The sequence below is a fragment of the Apteryx rowi genome, unplaced genomic scaffold (assembly GCF_003343035.1).
Source record: "Apteryx rowi isolate R43461 unplaced genomic scaffold, aptRow1 scaffold_257, whole genome shotgun sequence".
Taxonomy (NCBI): domain Eukaryota; kingdom Metazoa; phylum Chordata; class Aves; order Apterygiformes; family Apterygidae; genus Apteryx; species Apteryx rowi.
The window spans coordinates 781,610-800,097 of record NW_020448941.1 but is presented as its reverse complement, the minus strand read 5'-3'; the positions used below and the strand labels follow the sequence as shown (position 1 = coordinate 800,097).

The window sequence follows — 18,488 nt, the reverse complement described above, 5'->3', positions numbered from 1 at the left end:
TTGCTGTCCACGTGGCGCTGCGTTTCCAGGAGATTGGGTATCATCTCTCTTCCGGCAGCTGGCACTGAGCTGTCATAAAAGCATGACGCTGCCATAAACACTGCCCTGGCTAATTTGACAGAAAGGAGGTTGCATGCCCGCATCCAGCCGGGAATACATTTGTGCTGCTGGGCGACAGGGTGCTGTACAGACCTGGGTTTATTAAGGGCTGTGGCACTGGCTCACCCACTCTTTCACAGCTCGGGCTTGAGGAACAGCGTGAACCTAACCAACATCCCAGTGAGATGAGATCTTTTTTTTCCAAAAATATATGTGTTTGTGGAAATGAGGGACACTTTTATGCCACCTTGACTCGCTGTAAGAGCGCTTTGCTGAAGAGCGCTGGTATTGGCACTGGACTTTGACTCTAGTCCATTATATCATTTATTCCTGTTTGGTGTTGAACTAGGGCAGGAAGGTGAGTCATCACCCTAGGAACCATTTATGTAAAGGAAACTTCCTTCTTGCTTGCTTACCTTTTTTTTTTTTTTTTTTTTTTAACAGCTGCTTTTCATCAGTGCTTTACTTGTGGCTTTTGTTTTTCATCTGGTCAGGATTTGCCAAGGAAAAAGGTTAAGAATGAGGGTAAGGTGCAGGCGTCTCCGACTGCAGTTTCTGGGAGGGGAAAGCACACTGCTAAGCTGCTGCTCGCTGCCTTTCCTTTTGTGTCCAAAGGAGAAGAAAATGAAGCTGCCATGATTAGCAGATAGGTAATTAACTGAATCCCAGCAGAACTGGTCACTTTGCAAATTCTTGGTGATTTAATTCCCCCGTTTAATTTATTCCTCTCCTAGAAATGATTAGCTCACATTAGAGACTAATTACCTGTTAATTTTCTGTTTGGTAATGAGTGCTCTTCTAGGCTCCACTTAAGCTTTCTTGCCTTATGTCAGATTTGTTCAAAAGCAAAGACACGTATAGCTCTGGATTTGGGTTTGTGCTGAACTTCTTCTTTCGTGTGTGGGAAGAAAGGTGCTCTTACAGTGAAGGCCACAAGCGGAGGGTGTCAGAGGGACCTTTGGGAGCTCTCGGTTCCTTCCCCATCTCTGCTACGCACTTCCCATGGACCTGGCGGAGACGAAACGGATGTGAGTACCAAAACCAGAACTTACTTCTACTCGAGCACTTTGACTTTTGCAGCTTCTGCTCCCCTGGTGCCCAAGGTCTGTGGGCCTTGATAGATAGATATTTTTTAATCTACTTCAGTTTTTGTCAGGCACACGGCCACGAGTGTACTGACCTTGAGAGGGGCTGCATGCACTGAGGGCTGGCTGCAAAGGCGTGAAAGTGGATGGGGATGGGGGATGGGGGACTTTTCTTGGGGTCTGGACTCTGCTTCTGCATTTTTATCCACAGAACAGTTGACTGCAAAATGCAGAAGCTGTCCAGGAAACAGAAGGCAATGCCTCCCCCCACCGGATGTGTTTGCAAAACCCTGTCTCCTCCTTCAGTGTCTGCTTCTGCCACACAGAAGCCTCCTGACGTTATTTATTAATTTTGCTGCACAGTGTCATCGTTTCAACAGGAGGGGGGGATAGTCCCCTTTTCATCCCTGCTGGCCTGTAGCTTATGTTGTTGGGGCRCTTCTTTAGGGGGGAGGATGGTGTGGGTTTGCCTCTCCTCAGACAGTGCAAAGCAGACTGACTTCTTAGTCAGGCTCAAAAAACCTGCTGATTGTATATGTAAACGTTGGGTAATGCCAGCACCTACTGCTGTTTACAGGAAAGCGAGCACAAGTTTTGACACGGAGCCTGACCCTGCAGAGATGCTCTGGGACACGTGGGTGCCTGAATCAGACATCTGCAGCAGCAAAGGACGATGCTGCTCGGACCAGGGCTGTTTCAGACGCAGGCAGAAGCAGAGCTCATCTAGGATGGAGGTCAGGGCTGCTTGCCCCAGAGGCTGCTCTCCTTGAGCGCGGCCGCTGGGTTGGGCTCTGCAGGAGAAATAGGTGGAGGCACACTGGGTCTGTGAGTAATGCCTGAATGGCAGCTAACTCTGAGTATGTTCGGTCTGGGCTGGTCGGTCATGCACAGGCGTGACGGAGGAAAGAGAAATGCCTAGGAGCCTTTTTTTTTTTTAAATGGAAATGCAGGCGCTTTAGATGCTTAAATAAATGTAATGCTTAGACCTCCCTCAGCCTCCAGACTCCCCACATGCTTTTGTGCCTTGGTGGCTCAAACATCCAGAGCCTCGCACGTATTTCACCACCTAAGGGCCCTTCATTTAAGGGCTGCTGACATCTCCTGGCTAATGCCTACTCCTTTAGGTGGCTCAGGTGTGAACAGAGCCACCCACACACAGGTTTGGGCTGCCCGGCACAGCCCCAAAGGGTTCCCCGGGAGGGAAGGTGTGCCCAGCACGGGGCTTTGCTGGGCAAGCGTGAACTGGCCTTGCTCTACCATGTCGCTGCCTGTCCTGTTCCTCTGCGAATGCTGCTGCCTGTCAAGCCCGGAAAGAGCAAAGTGTGCTGCAAGGCCTGATGCCTCAGCCCTTCAGCTAGAGGCCAACAGGCAGCCTGCGGCCCACAAGGGCCAGCTGGTCGCCCTGGAGGAGCTCCTCAGATCCCACGAGATGCTCTGTCGAAGTTACCTACCGAGCCTCAAACTACGCTAATGGACTGAGGGTGTCTTAGTTTGGTGCCTAAAGTCATCACTCCCATGAGCTACCCCTTGTTCTGCAGTTTCGGAGTTGCGCTGCTAAAAATCACAGCAGCAGCCCCAAGCAGCAAAGTTTTCCTGTCCACTTGAAGGGCAGGGCAAGCGCTTCTGCATATCTGTGAGCCCTTGGCRCTCAGATGGGAGCACATGCGGACGGGCTGCTGCCGAAGGAGCCTGAGGGCCACGTGCCCAGGAGGGAGTGGACGGATGCGTTTTGGGGGTCTTGCAGCACCGCTGGAGCAGGTGGGGCAGAGGATGCGGCTCTCCAGGTAGGTGCGGAGCAGGGGGCAGCAGGAGCAGGTGGCCCAGAGGCAGAGCCATGCATGGGGCGAGGGGTACAGCCTGATCCGGGGAGGGAAGGGGACGGCGGCCGCTGGTCTGATCCTGTAGTTGCAGGGACCCTTCCCCGCCTCCCTGCCACGTGTTAAATGTGTGTCCCCAGCACCACGCCACGAGTTGCCAAGGAGAGGCTTGAAAGCTCTGCCTAAATCAAAAGGAAATAGTAACCATAAGTGAGAAATCCTGGGTAGAACAAATTTCTTTCTTTCTTTTTTTTTTTTTTAAGGACTGAGGTGTCGTGCAGAGCTCTGGTGTGATTTATTTTTAATGTTGTGTGGCTTTGCATTTCCTACAGCTCAGCTCGATCAATACATTTCTGCAGCGTCTTCCCGTCCCTCTGCCTGGTATCCACGGTGTCTAGCTCTTGGTTTGTTTTTCCTTTCCCACCATGCACAGATGTTCCCTGCTCTCTGTTATAACTCAAAGCAGGCCCGGTGACTCAAACAAGCACAAACACGCTTCTTGCTAGAGTACAGCTGTTGCTAACCCAGCTCCCCCGACAAATGCAACGGAGGGTGTTCCTCACCCTTCTTCTGCAGGCTCCCGCTAAGCCAGTGCAGCCTGCACAGCATCACGGGGTGGGCTGCAGTGCAGCGTAGAAATGGTTAAGAGATTTGCAGGCTGCAGCCTGGCTGCTATTGAGCTGGTGGGAGGAGAGCTTTGCCTTCGAGTTGCCTGTTGCTAGGCTTGGGAATCGGCTCAGCCCTTATCCAGGAGTGCAGTATTTGCCTTGCTGCCTAGGAGTTATTTCCTCTGGTTGCTGTTGACCCAAGTCTTAGAAAAAAGCTGTTGCACCTCTTCTCCCTCAGGTGCCTTAGTCTCCTACAGCCAGCAGGAAACAGTGTTTTGTGTGGGCAGAAGTGCTGTCCTTCTGTGATGCACAGATACCACCCCTTGTGTTGGGGGATCTGCTGCGGGGAGCTATCAGCTGCTCATAAAAATCACAGGCAGGGAAAGAGTGGCAAACAGCGTATGTCGGTGTAAGAGCTTATATTAATGGGCGCACCTTAGTCTTATATGAAAGGTAATAACAACATGAGCTATGTCACACCTCTACCACTGTGGCCATGCCAGGGCTTATACAGGTGTAGAGACTCTCCCTCCCCCAAACACTGAGAGCTGTAATCTTCTATTTTAGACCAATGAGAAAACTGTGCATGCATGAGATTGTGGTTGTCTGAGCATTAAGTAATGCTTGACTTGAGCTGGAGTATCTAAACCTGTTGCAGACAAACCCTGCCGCATCCTGGGAAAAGCACCACGGCCGACCGCCGCTGCCAGCTGTGCAAGCGGCTCCCGGGGGGGGCCGCACCATTTCCCCTCCTGTAYGCCCTGGAGCAGTGCCAGGGGCTCCAGGGGAGGCTCATGCTCTTCACCTTGGGTCTCCCTGAGTTTCTGGGTCCCTTAGCCATGACACATCCTTTCTCAGTGGTTCGTCCCACTCAGTTTCCGTGGGCTGTGCCATTGCAGAAAGCTTTCACTAGCACAGCTGTGGGAAGGAGCCCTGGAGACTTTCTTGTGCCTGTTTCCTTTGCTAGAAGGGGAACCAGTGAAATTAGGACAGGGTAATTTGTACTGTAGCACATGTTACCTGGAAGGGGGGGCTCAGCCATAATGAACAGTTTTGTGCAGTAAATTCTCTTACTTGTGTTTACAGCCAAGTCTTTTAACTGATCTGGGTTTGTGCATTTAGTGAATGCGTTTCCATGTTGAATATGTGCTCAGGAAGGCATGATAAATTCATTTAATAACTTTTCCAGATCACCTGTAAGTATATACTGCTCAAACCTTCTGGTTAGCACACTGATCGTTATGTTACTCAAATTTATTTGTGGTTTGACGATTGGTTTCTTTTGTATCTGTGGGCATCTTTGACAGGCAACAGAATTATATTTTTACATTATACATTATACTATTAACAGGCAAGTACGGCTGCTGTGCATTATGGAGTGCTTATTGTTGCTTGGGTTTCAGAAGCATTAGTCAGGTGGGGAAATTACCATTGCAACTTTGCAGCTGAGGCAAAAGACCTTTTTTCACAGCCTGGCCCCGAGGCAGGGGTGAGACGAGGAGGCCAGCAGCAGTGCTGGGCAAGGAGTAGCCACCAAAAAGCCACTTGCAGCAAAGAACATGGCACAGGACAGCCGTCGTGCAAAGGGAGGCAGGCCCAGGGGAGGTTAAGGAAGGGAAGCTAATGAAACAAGAGAAAGAGGAGGATGAAGATGGTCCCCCGGCGTTACCCCTTCAGGTGGTCTGCTGCCAGCCCAGCTCTGCAGCGAGGCGGCCACCGGGCTCCTCCACGCTCAGGCTGGGTTTGGCCATCGCAGCGTGCTGAGCATGGCCCGCGCTCTCATTACACCAGTAGTCGCCTGTTGGGTGGCTCTGCCGCTGCTGGAGTCCAGGCGGGCAGGGAAATAAGAAAACCTTGTTCCCTGGCACTTACCAGGTTTTTCTGGGACTTGCTGGCACAAGGAGGGCCCCAGGTCCTGCTGAGTTCACTTAACATCAAAGGAGGGAGAGGAGACCACCATGGGGCCCTTGGACAGGGGTTTCAAATGCAGGGGCTTTACCTGACTCAGGTAGCTGGGGGGGTCCTCCAGTTTGGTTGCTTTCTGCCTCTTAGATCTCTCCGTCTCTGCTCCCTCGCTCTCTCCTCTCCCCCAAACCTGGGATGAGGGAAGGAGCTGGGCTCCTGAGATGGGGATCACCCCAGCAATCCCTTCCCATCGCCAAGCCCAGTCAGCAAGGAGGGACTCGGCTGTCGTCCCAGCCACCCCGCAGCTCCTGCGCCGGCTGCCACCCCATCCCTCTGCAACCAACCCAGCCGGGGAAGTCATACTGGCGCAGGAAAATCAACCCAGCAGCAGAGCAGCAGAAAAAAATAATGATTTTTCACCTAGATCCATCAGTTCACAGTCACAGCTTGCGGCTGGGTTGCGTGAGTGCTTGCGCCACCAYGGGGTGAGAGGACCTGGGGACATCACTGGTGGCGAAAGGGAAAGTGGTGGCTGCTGCTGGTGTGGTTTGAAGGGGCTGTGAGGCTGCAGCAGACAGTACCGAAACCTGGGCCTGCACCGCGTTCACAGCACCATGTAGCGGGCTCTTCTCCAGGCTGCCACATCTTGCCAGGCATCTGACCAAGACTTAGCTTTGCATATGTCCAGCCGCACAAATACAGACGCTTAGCAGCGGCTGCTAATGGGAACTAGGTGCCAGAAAAGCCAAGCTGGTCTGCAGGGTGAGAGGAATTTGTTTTTGAAGAATTCAAATGCAGGCACCCAACCTTTTCTTTATGAATTCAGCTCTTTCCCGGGCTGCAGCCACAGCTGCTGCAAGCCGCGTTGCCTTGCAAAGTGCTGGGGCAGCACTCAGCAGCCCCAAGTGTTGCTCGCCCAGTGCACTCCTGGGTCTCTCTGAAGGAGTAAGTGCATTTCTGCAAATAAGCAGGGCTTTTAAGAAAGTGTGGCAGTCAGGGATGGCCCTGGCTGGTTAGCAAGTCCCACGGGCTCTGACTATGGCGGGCAGAGCTGGGGCTGTTGACGGGGCTCATCGTGGGAAGCGATGACTCAGGCAAGGGCTGCCGGGGCCGCTGGGGCCCGGACACAAATCCAAGCCAGTGACTGCAGCATGCAACTAATGTCCTCTGGAGCTCAATGCCTGAACAGAGATTGGGGGCCTGAGACTCAGTCCAGCTAAAAATGAAGCCCAGCCTGCAGAAGAAAAGACACCCACTCTCCTRAGCGAGGGAAAGGGTCTTAATTCCTTGTTGCTCAATTGAAGGCTTGGTTGATTCTTCAGCTATTTCTGCATGTCCTGTAAGCAGCACCTATTGAGCGTGCATCAGCACTATTTTATTTTTGGAGGTTATCTAGGCCGTGCTGCAATCACATCTTACATGTCCTTGGAAGCTGCAGATGAGGGCAGCTGCCTCATACACAGAGCTGTGTCTCAGGTTGTTTAGGACATTGGTTAGGACCCTGTAATGGCCTAAGTGACTGAGGACATGACAACTGCATGATGCCAAGGTAGTTGCAGTTGAAGTATCCAGCAAGCAGCTTCTAGCAAAGCAGTTATGGGATACCCTTGGCCCTGAAATCCCCCCCTCCAGCCCCAGGCTTGACCTTCTGGGCCAGGACCTGCCTGATTCCCCAGTGTGCCCAGTGACAAGCTGCACTGATGGCTTTCTAAAAATAAAAAAAAAAAATCCTACTAGTTTTGCAAAATCCAAACCTACTGTACTGATCTCTTCTGTCCATTTAAAGCACAGCAGCCCTCACCACACAGAATTATATGTGTCTTTATTCCAGACCCAAGCATTTGCTGTCTGCAKCTATGTGCACAAGTTAGGTAACTTTACACATAACTCAGGGCCCAGGGGACAAAACCAACATTGGGAACCCAAGCAAGAAATACCGAGGCAAATATTTTGTTTTCTTTGAAGGTCACCACAGTGATTATGTGCACAGGAAAGGGTCCGATGTGCTATACAGCTGCTGCTGTGAGAAGAGGGAAGTATGCACCAAGCTGTAGCAGCTGTAGCTGCTATTACAGAAGCTCAGGAAACCAAGGACTGTGGCTAGTCGGGGGCGGGTGGAGAGGATGAAAACGTCTGTAGTGCAGGAACCTCACAGCCACGCGCTAGTCCCACAAATGTGAGCACTCTGTAAAAAAAATAAAATAAAAACCACTGGAGCAAAGATGTTAAACCACTGCAGTCATGCAAGCAGCTCTGCCTCTTCACTGCCTTAAGGAGGCACAGCATTTGGCTGGAAGTGGCCACTTGGCATCCAGCTGACCCAGTGCTGGCATCTCCAGTGTGGACGCCTCCTCTGAGTCCCACATGCTGAACTCTCTTTAGCCTCAATGGACAAAAATGGGCACTTCTGAGGCCCATTCGGGTGCCCGCAGGTAGGTGGCTAAAGCAGATCAGAAAGAAGGTCTCTCACCTTCAGTTAGCTGAGAAGATTCCCACCAGCTGTTTTTACAGCTGACCTTCGAAAGTAAAGGAGATATTTTAGCGGGCAGCTGAACCAGTGCAAGAAGTGGTGGCCAGTGTGCATTTTAAATGGCGTCAGTGCTTTTTTCTGGAGATAGGAGCCCCATTTGGCTCCTTAACCAACCTAGGGCATGCTGTCAAACGAGATGCTGCCTGACACGAAGAAAATGAGGAGTGGCCTTGCACGGAGTATGTGCGGGCTTTTACCTGGGGAGGATCGCTTCTGTCCGCCGCCAGCCAGCTGTTGAAGCTGGACGGAGGCGCGTGTCACCAGCGCACGTCACCAGCGCACACCGCAGCAGTGAAGCGGCTGCTCCCAGGCCRTGGCCAAATGCTCTAGATTCTTTCTGTGGACGGTGAGGTATAAACACACTTTTTTTTTTTTTTTGGTAACGGCAGTGCAGCCTCGCTACTAGGTCCACTGCTACGCTGACCTCTGGCTCCTCTGAGTTTCCCAGGGGTTAAAAAGGCCGGGGCAATTCGTCATGAAGAGCTGGTGGGGAAAAAAAAAAAATTTCACAGTGCACAGTTGCAGGAGCAAAGTATGTAACTTCGGCATCTGCTTTTTGCCCAGCAGCCACAGTGGCCTTCCCAGCACTTACTGCTGGCAGTGTTTTCAACCTAAGCATTAACTGGTTATGAGTCAGGCTCTGAAAAATGCTGCGGTGTGGTTTAAAGCCTAACGTTGTTTCTTTTAAAAATAAATTGAAGCCTCTCTTATTTACCTTCTGGTATTTAAATTTAAGGTTTTTTTTTTGTTTGTTTGTTTGTTTTTTAACCTAAGAAGACTAGAAACTTCTTAGGAGGCCTCTTTCTCACATTGCCATGCCATTTCAGGGCCCAGGGGCTATCAGGAAAATAGYCAGGGTGGCCAGCTGGGTGCTACCGCAGTGCCCTGCCCCTGCCGCCCATGTAGCAACGCTCGCTGTGGGCCGGCTGCCAGCAGCGGCAGAGGAGTTTCCCAAAGGCTGTGACCTCAGACCCAGCCGCTTCGCCGCCGTGAAGGTGAGGGGATAATTGCAGCTTTTCAGCGCTGTGCTCTGGATGTGCACGTAGGTTCATGCCAGGAGGGGACACAAATATGATGCTGCAAGCCTGGGAGCTGCTGGTGGCCGCTTAGGAGCTCCTGACTTGCCAGCATGGCTTGAGAGCTGCTCCCCACCCCAGGGTGACTCCGGAGGCTGTGGGTAGCAGTGCCTCCGACCAGGCAGAAAACGCTCCCTGTTTCCTCCAGCCCCGGTAGAAAAGGCACAAGGCCAGACTTGCCCCTCCAGGCCAGCTATAGCCATGCGCAAGCCATGCGTGTGGGACGCTGAGGCCAGCACCGCTGCCAGAAGCACCTGCTGTAACACTCCCGCAGAAGCTAATAACGTCTGCACTYGTCTGCAGCGTGGCTGCCCGCAGCAGCTGCTCGCGGAGATGTGCTACCAGCCTTCCTCCAGCTGAACCGTGGGCTCGTGCTGAAGCCTGTTTCAGTGACGTTATTAACTTCAATGCTGCTTGCTTCGCAGTAGGCACCTACTGCTGCTGGTCCTCCCCCGCCAGTGCAACTGCTGAGGTACATACGTCCACGGTGGGCTCTCCCCCCTCGGGCTAACAACCCCTGCAAACCCTTCTGCTGTAGGTAGTGGAGGGCCCCAGCGCCCTCCTTTTCTCTGGGATCTCTGTGCCAGACCCAGYGTATCACCAGTTGGCTTAGGGATGTGAGAGGCAGCCCAGAAACAAGCTGCTGCCTCCTGCAGAGCAAAGTTTAGGAGCAGCGTTTTGCCACGAGCTGCCTCTCTGGGGGAGGCCACGCTGTAGATGATTTTCTGGTCCTTCATGGCCTGTTCCCCATGAAAGAAGAGCAGTGAGGCATAGGAGAGCCTGGGCAGAAATCTGGTGCCTTGGTGCAAAACAGCCCTGCCTTGTTTTTGATGAGCAGATTTTATATACATACACATATATATACCTTTGCAAATTAAGCAGTAGGTCTAGTCCCTGGGGAGCTACTGACTGATCGCACGCCAAATTGTCCCYGAGCCCCACGTACCCTTCTCACTGAGCCACTGCCTCAGCACCTTGGCTACCTCGTGTCTGCACCCGGGCGAAAGATAAGATTGCTGTTGCCACTGTTAGTGGTACGGTAGATGCTGGGGAAAAAGAAGGGAACAGTGCCTCCCCTCCCCCAGTTTTTTTCCTCACAATCTGAATGGCTAGTGGTTTTCTGTTTGAAAACAGAATAATTGGGTTTCCCTGGTATTCCCATGACTCTGGGAACTGGCGGCTCGCGCAGTGCTATGTGGGTCAAACCRTTCCCTCCAGCCTGCCCCAAGCACCAGCCACATTAGACACGCACACGTTTCCTGAGGTGCCAGCCAGGTGCCTGAAGCCTGGGGGAAAGCCAACACAAAATACAACTGCGGTAGCTGGGTGCTTTAATTTGCCGGAAGAGCCAAGCAGCAGGAGGCTGGATCCCAGTGAAATCTGTCCTGCTGTCTCAAGCATAAATTAATCAGGTATTTCATTTCACGAAAAAAGCAGCTTAATTCATTTAGAAACAAAGAGCAGAGCTATTTTTCCCCTCTGACATGGTGAACGCAATTATCTAAGGCATGGGAGGCTGAGATAACTCACTTATTCAGCTCCACTCTCCAAAGAAACCATCGTCATTGTATCAGAAAAGGCTTTAAATAACAATTCACATCCTGAATGCTAAAATAGCATTACGCACAGAAACTGGCCTGATGATTTCCATGCACCAGCTAGAGCATCACAAGCAAAACGCCTGCAGGCAGGGCAGAGCCTGTTGTTAGCAGGACCACATGTACCACGCAACCGCCCCGCGTTCACCAGGCCTCCTCCCAGTGTGGCTGGGCTCTGCCACTTGCATGGCCCGAGCACCCACCAGTGTCATTTAGGAGCAGCTCCCGGCAAAGCAAATCACACCGGTTTCCTGTGAGCACTGCGTGATCCATGCTGGGCCTCAGCGTGGCTGGGAAAGCACACATGTGGGACGAGCATCCTAAGCTGTGTCAGTCTGGAGAGCTCAATTAACTGAAACCATAAGCCTGTGCTTGCCCCCAGATATAATCACATTTAGGCTGCACCCTCTTCTGCCATTATATAAGAGGTACTGGCGCAATGACTTTCAGTAATGCTCTTTGAATGGCAGGTGTCCAATTCATGACTTTTTTTTTTTTTTTTTTTATGGTGGGGGGAGAGTAGATTGGCAGAGGGGAGAAAGAGTCAGCTTGGTTTGCCTGCAATCTGTGTTTTGCTTTTGGAGCTTTAAAGGACAGGCACATTCTTCCATTTCTGCTAATCTGCCTCTGATACAGAGGATTTTCCTGCCATTAAATGATAGCTTGTGAGAAAAAAAATGCCAATGCTTCCGAGACAGACTCATATGGCTAATGGCAGACTCCTGAGCAGGAGGGAGGACACAGCCACTGCCAGGTGAGGTAGGCAATGTAGCTAAATGATTTCTGTTGGCAATTTTAGTTTTGGTTGTTCAGTGCTGTACCAGCACCTGCTGCTTGGGGAAATGGCCAGTCTCTGACTGCTGGTGATCCTCCCACAGCTCAGGTAGGAACATGCCTGCGGCACAGCTGGTGGGAAGGGTGTGGGTGAGCTGGTGAAAAAGAATAGCACAAAGCTGCAGGATTTGCTGAAAAGGCCAGTGGTGGAAGAAAGATATTTAACGGGAAGGTGTGGAGGGCTGGGGACTTGATCAGTTTGAAACCATATGGGAGAGCGCCTTTTTTGTTGCTCTTCCTTTCTAAACACAGAGCCTATTATGGGAAGATGATGCAGGCAAATGACAGAGGGTGAAACCTGTCTCTGCTCTCCCTGTCTGCTTTTAGATCCCTCAAGTTTTCCTGCCAGTCCTGAAATGCCACTAGTGAATAATCAAGATAATGTTTGCGATCATTTTAAATGGTGAGTAGTACTCTTACTCTATTTTATCCAGTAGTGGATTAGACATTGTTCTGAAAGGTGTAGGTTGAATACTCARTTATTGCGAGCGTTGTTTCTTTATTCTTCTGAAAACTCTGTAAACAGTTTTTTTTGTTCTCTCACTTTTCCTTTCAAATACTGAATTACTGTGTTATTTAAAAGAGCAAAGAAAACCATGCCTGGTGGAATTTTGTTCATTTCCTAATCTCGCTAACATTCTTGATCTTACTGCTGAGTTTTCATCCTTTTTTTTTTTTAAACACATACTTAATTTGAGCACAAACCCTTTGTGTCAGTGAGTTGGAGGCATGTTCCAGCTGCTGTCCTGTCTGCCGCAGTGTTAAAAGCAAAAAGAACATCCTTTTCTGGGAAGGGGAAGGAATAAGGAAGGACAGATGGGAATGCTTCCTGCTATTTTCACCTGATGATACATCATTGATAACTTCTGCACTCCTTCTCCCAATTTGTTTTACAGAGAGGATCTGACCGACATCCTTCTGCTGAACACCGCCAAGTTGAGAGGCATTTTTCTTTCCTGTGCTCTGAGCAGCAGCGCTCACAAGGGTTTGGTGGTGTCCAGATGGAGGAGTTTGGTAGACTTCCTCTGCAAGAGAAAGATGGAGACTGCCACAAAGCCTCCAGGGCTGAGGGGCTCCACTGAGCTCCTACTGCCTGGAGGATGTCTTGTAGTTGGACGGTCCTTGAGTGTTTGCTTGCCATATAGAGYGCAATGTGAAGAGATAGCCCTGTAAATAGAAAAGCTGGATGTGTGCTGTGAAATGCCACTAGCCATAGACCCAGCCTTAGTACTAAAAATCATTTWAAAAAATGTTAGCTTAAGGTTTAAGGAGAATAGGCTGGAAAATGGCTTGGGTTCAGATGTTTCCTTTATTGAGTGATTAGAGAGCGAACAGGGAGGGGATCTGTTAGCAGCTTGCTCACTAACGTGCTGCCCAAGAGCACCCAGAAGGAGCCTGCTCTACAAGCCAGAGATGTAACTGAGGTTGGGGTAGATGTATCTAAACTTTGAGCTGGCTTGGGACGTTCTCACTGTGGCCTATGCACATAAGCCCCTCTGGATGTCACCCTGAGCCCATGCACAGGTTCTTGTTCCAGCAGCAATATTTCCATCAGTTGTTTCTAGACAGACATCTGCAGTCAGACCTCTGGATCTCAGACCAGGCAAATCCTTAATCTGTCTGACCTCAGTTTATGCAACTGCAAAACATGAAAAACGTATGCCCCAGTTTGCATGCAACAAAGAGGAATGGTGTGAAAGGGAGCAAATGAGGCAGCCCGCTGAGCAGCCTGCGGGAAGAAAGATGTCCTGAGGCCAGAGCGTTGTCCCCCRTTTTGTCCTCGGGATCCTCACCTTCTGCCTACCCAGGGCCCTGAACATAGGGAGCTTTTCTTTAGCCGTGGCTGTTTGTTAAACAGGGGTTCAGGAAAAAAAAAAAGAGAAGATCATGCAAACAAACAAAATGACAACCTTAATAAAATCCCTCTGCCCCCTCAGAGTCCTTCACTATTGTTTATTCTTGAAGCGTCACTGTTTTGCTAATTATTCAGACAGGACAGAGTCGGACCTGAATTTTGATAGAGGCCACAACCAGAAGTCCTTCAGGGATCCTCCCTCCACCCATATCTAAATCYTTTTTCAACACCTGGTAATGACTATGGTTCAAAATGAACCATGCTGAGAGGCTCCTGGGTTCACATGATGTCAATGGGGGCCTGCTCAGCAGCTGGTTTTGCAAGTCAAGTGCATGCAGAAGCCACAGCCAGTGCAAAGTCATAAATACAGTACCATGCAGGTCACCTTTAAAAAAGATGGGAATGGGCAGAGCAACTGTGGTTCAAACTGTAGTTTGGTCTGTATATTAAAGTCTTAGGAGCTACAAAAATAAAAGATTGACACTTGCTGAAGCTGATGCTTCCTAGCAAATCACCTCATGCTGCAAAAAAAAAAAAAAGTGCTGCAGTGTCTTTAAAAGCGCGGCTCAAGAATAGAGCTGTCGTGGGCAATTGCTGTACTGCAAATGCCCGGGAGAGCCAGTGCAGCTGCTGGGAGCTTCCCTTTGCAGACAGTAAGCAGGACTGCTGGGCAGAGGTTGCTCCTTGCCCTTCYGGCCCTTGGGGCTAGCCAAGCACGCTGCAGAAATCACACGATCCCAGCAATGCTGAAATACATGCGGCTGTTGGTAAAGATGATATCTCATTGAAATATAAAACAGAAATATAAAAATATAAAACAGAATTGTGCCTTCTGTGAGAACCAATAAACTGCAGTAGAAAAATCACGCAGCMATACCACCATTTCCTTCTAATGACTACATGGAGAACTTGCTCGTGTGGCTTTCCTTTTCAGTGAGTGACAGGTAGGAGGTATCTTTGAGAGCAATTATCAAATGAAATCTGTTTTCAGTTCTTGCTCTCTAACAAGTTTATTTCTCAGATGTCTGGTTGCCTAGACCTTTTTTTTTTTTTTTTTCTTTTTCACAAAAATGTCTCTCTGTGGAGGCTGATATCTGCTGGGTTTTTTTGTTCTTTGATTTGTCTCCAAGAGCTTCTTCCCTTCCTCATTGTACATCCACCTGCTTGGGGCTAACTTGTCAGGAAACCACAGCAGCCACACACTTTCAGGACTTCAGGCTGATAAAAGCACAAAGCAGTTGCTCCCATCTAGTATGAGATACCATGGTGACTCTCTTGAGAATTAGCAAAATGTTGCTGGAGGTGCAGAGTATCTCGTCCGTGATGAGATCATGAAGAAAACATCGCCAAAATGTTCCTGAATTTGCCTTTCCTCATGCATTTCCACCCAAAACACAGTGAGAATGTGTTTTTAAATACTGTACTGCATCTTTAGCAGCTGGTAGTTCCTGTAACGGTACTGCACCAGCTCTTGGCTCTGGTGTTAGTCTGAATGAACAATGAAAAAAAAAAAAGGCAAGAAGCATGGATATTAATTGTTCCCAGGCAACTAACTATTCTCCCCTGCCGGCTCCCAGACTGTCATACCCTGCCCTTCCCTTTTCCCCACCCAAAAATCRTGCAACCCATCCACAGCTACTGGCCTTCAGAGCATCTCTGCCTACTCTCCTGGCCAAACTTGGTCCCTGTCAGCATGCATCCATCATGGAGACACTGGGAAATACTCCAGTGTGGATGGTTCCTGCCCTTAGGGAGAAAAATTCAAAAGAGATGAAGTTAAAGGGATCTGACACCTTCTCGGAGGGCTTAAAAATCCCACTGGAAGATTTCTAGGAATCTTTCACAAGAGCTCCTCTGTCAGCATATGTGTATGAATACAGGGTGACAATTAGTCTGGATAGAAGAGAGGTAAAGATAGCATAATCTTTCTTTTTCTGTCATGATTACTACATTTACTAACATACTGTTTTTCTCCTCCCACCTTTTCACCATGGGGTCRGCACTTTCCTCTCTGGCAGTTATCCTTTGTGTCCCCCATGTCCAGGCGGTGTGGGCCTGTGTGAGATCCTGCCCGGCCAACTGTGTGTGTACCCAGGAGCGGAGCTGCTCTGTCCTCTGTGATCGAGCCAGTCTGGGGCATGTCCCTAGTGAATTCCCTTGCGAAGCCTCCTCTATCAACTTGGATAAAAACAACATTAAATTCCTCTCCGAGAGGGCCTTTGGTACTTTGCCTTCCCTCAAATCCCTGTCGCTCAACCACAATAATATCTCCTTCATCACCCCGGGGGCTTTCAAGGGGCTGCCCAGCTTGATCGAGCTGAAGATGGCCCACAACGAGTACATTCGCTATCTCCACCTGAGGACTTTCACTGCCCTCAGACGGCTCGTCAGGCTGGACCTGGCTGGCTGCAATCTTTTCAATATCCCGGACAGGATTTTCATTGAGCTCCCTGCTCTGCAGGAGCTTTTCTTTTTCCAGAACAATTTCCGAAGGATCCCAGGTGCAATTAGGGGCATGGAGAACTTGACCCACGTTTACCTGGAGAGAAACAGGATCGAAGCAGTCGCCTATAATTCTCTGCAGGGCCTGACCAAGCTGAAATACCTGAATCTGCAGGACAACAGGATAAACGTCATTCATGAACGAGCTTTTCAGGGCTGCCAGAAGACGGAGTATCTGTACCTGAATGACAACTTGATCAGCGAGCTTCCAGAAAACTCCTTCGATGGCCTGAGGTGCCTGAAAATGCTCAACCTTGGGGGCAATTTCCTCAGGAACATTTCCAACACCTGGTTCCGGGACCTCGTGGAGCTGGAGGTCCTCTACCTGGATCGAAACAGGATCAGCTACATTGAGGAAGGAGCTTTCGAAAACCTCACCAGCTTGGTCATTTTGCACTTGAACAGCAACAACCTGACGACCCTGCCCTTTTCTGTCTTCCATCCTGTCTACTTTCTGGGGCGGCTGTACCTCTTCCGCAACCCCTGGGAGTGCGACTGCCGCATCGAGTGGCTGAAGGAGTGGATGGAGAGTTATAGGCTGGTCAGGGATATTCCCTGTGCCTCCCCGTCCTCAGTAGCTGGGATTGATCTGATGGATGTGCTCTACAACAGATCGCCAGAAGGTTACTGTCTTGACCCAGTGGAGCTAAACGTCACTTTCTACAGCCCGACCCCAAGTAGAGAACCTTTCTCTACCACGGAGAGCAAGTTCAGCAGCCTTATCTCRAAACTCCTGCTCCAGATGGACCTTTCCGAAGATGTGGCAAACACCACTGAAGTGTTCAGTAACACCACTCTACCAGATGGACGAACTGATGGGGTTTCTTCTGGGGCGTGGGAACACAGTATCCAAGCTGTCTCCTCTTTTTACCTCCCAGCACTTTTTACAGTGGTTATTTTGCAGAGTAAATAGTCCAAGGGTTGCCTGGAGCATGGCTCCTGCTTAAGCATTTATAGTCTCTGTACTGGTAGTCGTTCTCAGGGTCTCACGGGCACAAGCAGAGCTTTGTGGAAAATCAGCAATGAAAGAATAGCAATAAGGTTGAATTACCTTAGAGACATGTGATTTTTCCCTCCCCGAAGTGACTTGAAAAGGCACCTGTACTGAAGGCAACGTGGCACCATTTGTTCCATTGGGTCATTTCCAATTTCCTGCAGATTCATGACCACAATCCCATTGACTTTATGAGAGCAAGACAAAGCAGCAAAATTGGACCTCTCTTTATATCCTGGCACCCACACTGGGGCTGCTCTGCTGCGTGGCGGTGGTGTAATGCAGCTGGGTGCTGATGAATTATTCCTGATCTCCACCAGCGTGTGAGGGGGAGCAGGCCTATTCCTGGCAACACGTACAGCTGCCGCACCAGCCACAGCGAAAAGGAAAATAATAACGGGGGAGGTCGGCTGCCTGAGGCTGCAGGTTATTGTCAGAGACTCTGGGACGAGCACAGTGTTTTGGCTGTGACTGCAGACAGGATTTTTTTATCCTTCCTCTGCTGTTCTGGCACAGGTGCGATAAAACCAGACAGACAGATTCATTTTTGTCAAACAGTCTTCTTTAAGGAAAAGCTATTTAAACCTAACAGTTTATTTATTAGAGTCTGTTTCAAATACGTTTTTATTTTTCAAGCAATATAGTTTTCAAGGAATATATTGTTGTTATTTGTAGATTATTTCATGGCATGACAGCAGTAGCAGAATAGGATGATGACAAATGCAGCCAGGTCTTACTAAACATGCCAAGTCATTTTGTGTTTCTGCTATCAATGTATGCCACATGTTATGTCATATTGTGCCATACTAACCAACTATGCCATCATTTTCTTTAACGGCATCTTATATGCTTTATAGCTAAAATTTTTAATGAACACTGCTACCATGGCCAGAAAAAATGTCACGTGTTCTGTAACAGAGCACATCATTAACAAAACAATATTTGATGCTTTCCTCTTGAAAATAAATTAATTGCTTAGCGCACTGGTAAACAAAACATTTATTTTAAGATCCTTGAATTACTCTGGAACTCCTTTTGTAGACTACTCAAGTGGGTACACATGAAGGCTTGTTTTATATTCTAGAGCAAATGGCAAGCTGGCTCATTACAGCATAAAGAATAGAAACTTTGACTTAGAGCCCAAGACAGTGCTTACATCTGTACTAAGCAGCAACTGCTTTAAAAACTAAAAGTGTTTATGTACAAATATACTTTTGTGATATTTCAGCTACATTAAATCAAAATACATGGCTTCTTAACATAATGTGGTATACATGTTCATATGACATATGCAGTCCTCTATTACTGCTAAAATGTCATGAAATAAAAGTAAAAAAGGAAACAATTTAAGAAGAAACATTCAAACGTTTCCCTAAACCCTTTTTTCCCCCCATTCTTGCTCTTTTTTTACAAGCAATTCAGCACATGAGCTCCAGAAATGTTGAAATTTCCATGGTCTGGCAATCCCAGGCGTCAGCTGTTTCTAATGCACAGCAGAAGACGACCACAAAGGCTGGCGCTGCCATGTGACGGGCCGGCCGGCCTGCGAACGCCATGCAATTGAAACCCGCAGCATTATTCCCTC

At 49.3% G+C, this 18,488-nt stretch overlaps 1 protein-coding gene across 3 annotated transcripts; it reads left to right on the top strand.

The window, feature by feature from the left end:
• Positions 1-11,699: 11,699 nt before the first annotated feature.
• Positions 11,700-17,997, top strand: NYX (nyctalopin). 3 transcript variants are annotated; one of them, XM_026067278.1, is made up of 2 exons: positions 11,700-11,928; positions 15,424-17,997. In XM_026067278.1, the coding sequence occupies exons 1-2, from the start codon at positions 11,834-11,836 to the stop codon at positions 16,820-16,822; spliced, it is 1,494 nt and encodes a 497-aa protein (XP_025923063.1). In that variant the 5' UTR covers positions 11,700-11,833; the 3' UTR covers positions 16,823-17,997. The 3 variants fall into 3 exon arrangements, 2 of the variants coding, with proteins under 2 accessions (XP_025923063.1, XP_025923065.1); XM_026067280.1 differs by having other exon boundaries at positions 11,856-11,955; positions 15,426-17,997; XR_003253748.1 differs by lacking the exon at positions 15,424-17,997 and adding an exon at positions 12,449-12,493 and having other exon boundaries at positions 11,878-11,955.
• Positions 17,998-18,488: the final 491 nt, after the last annotated feature.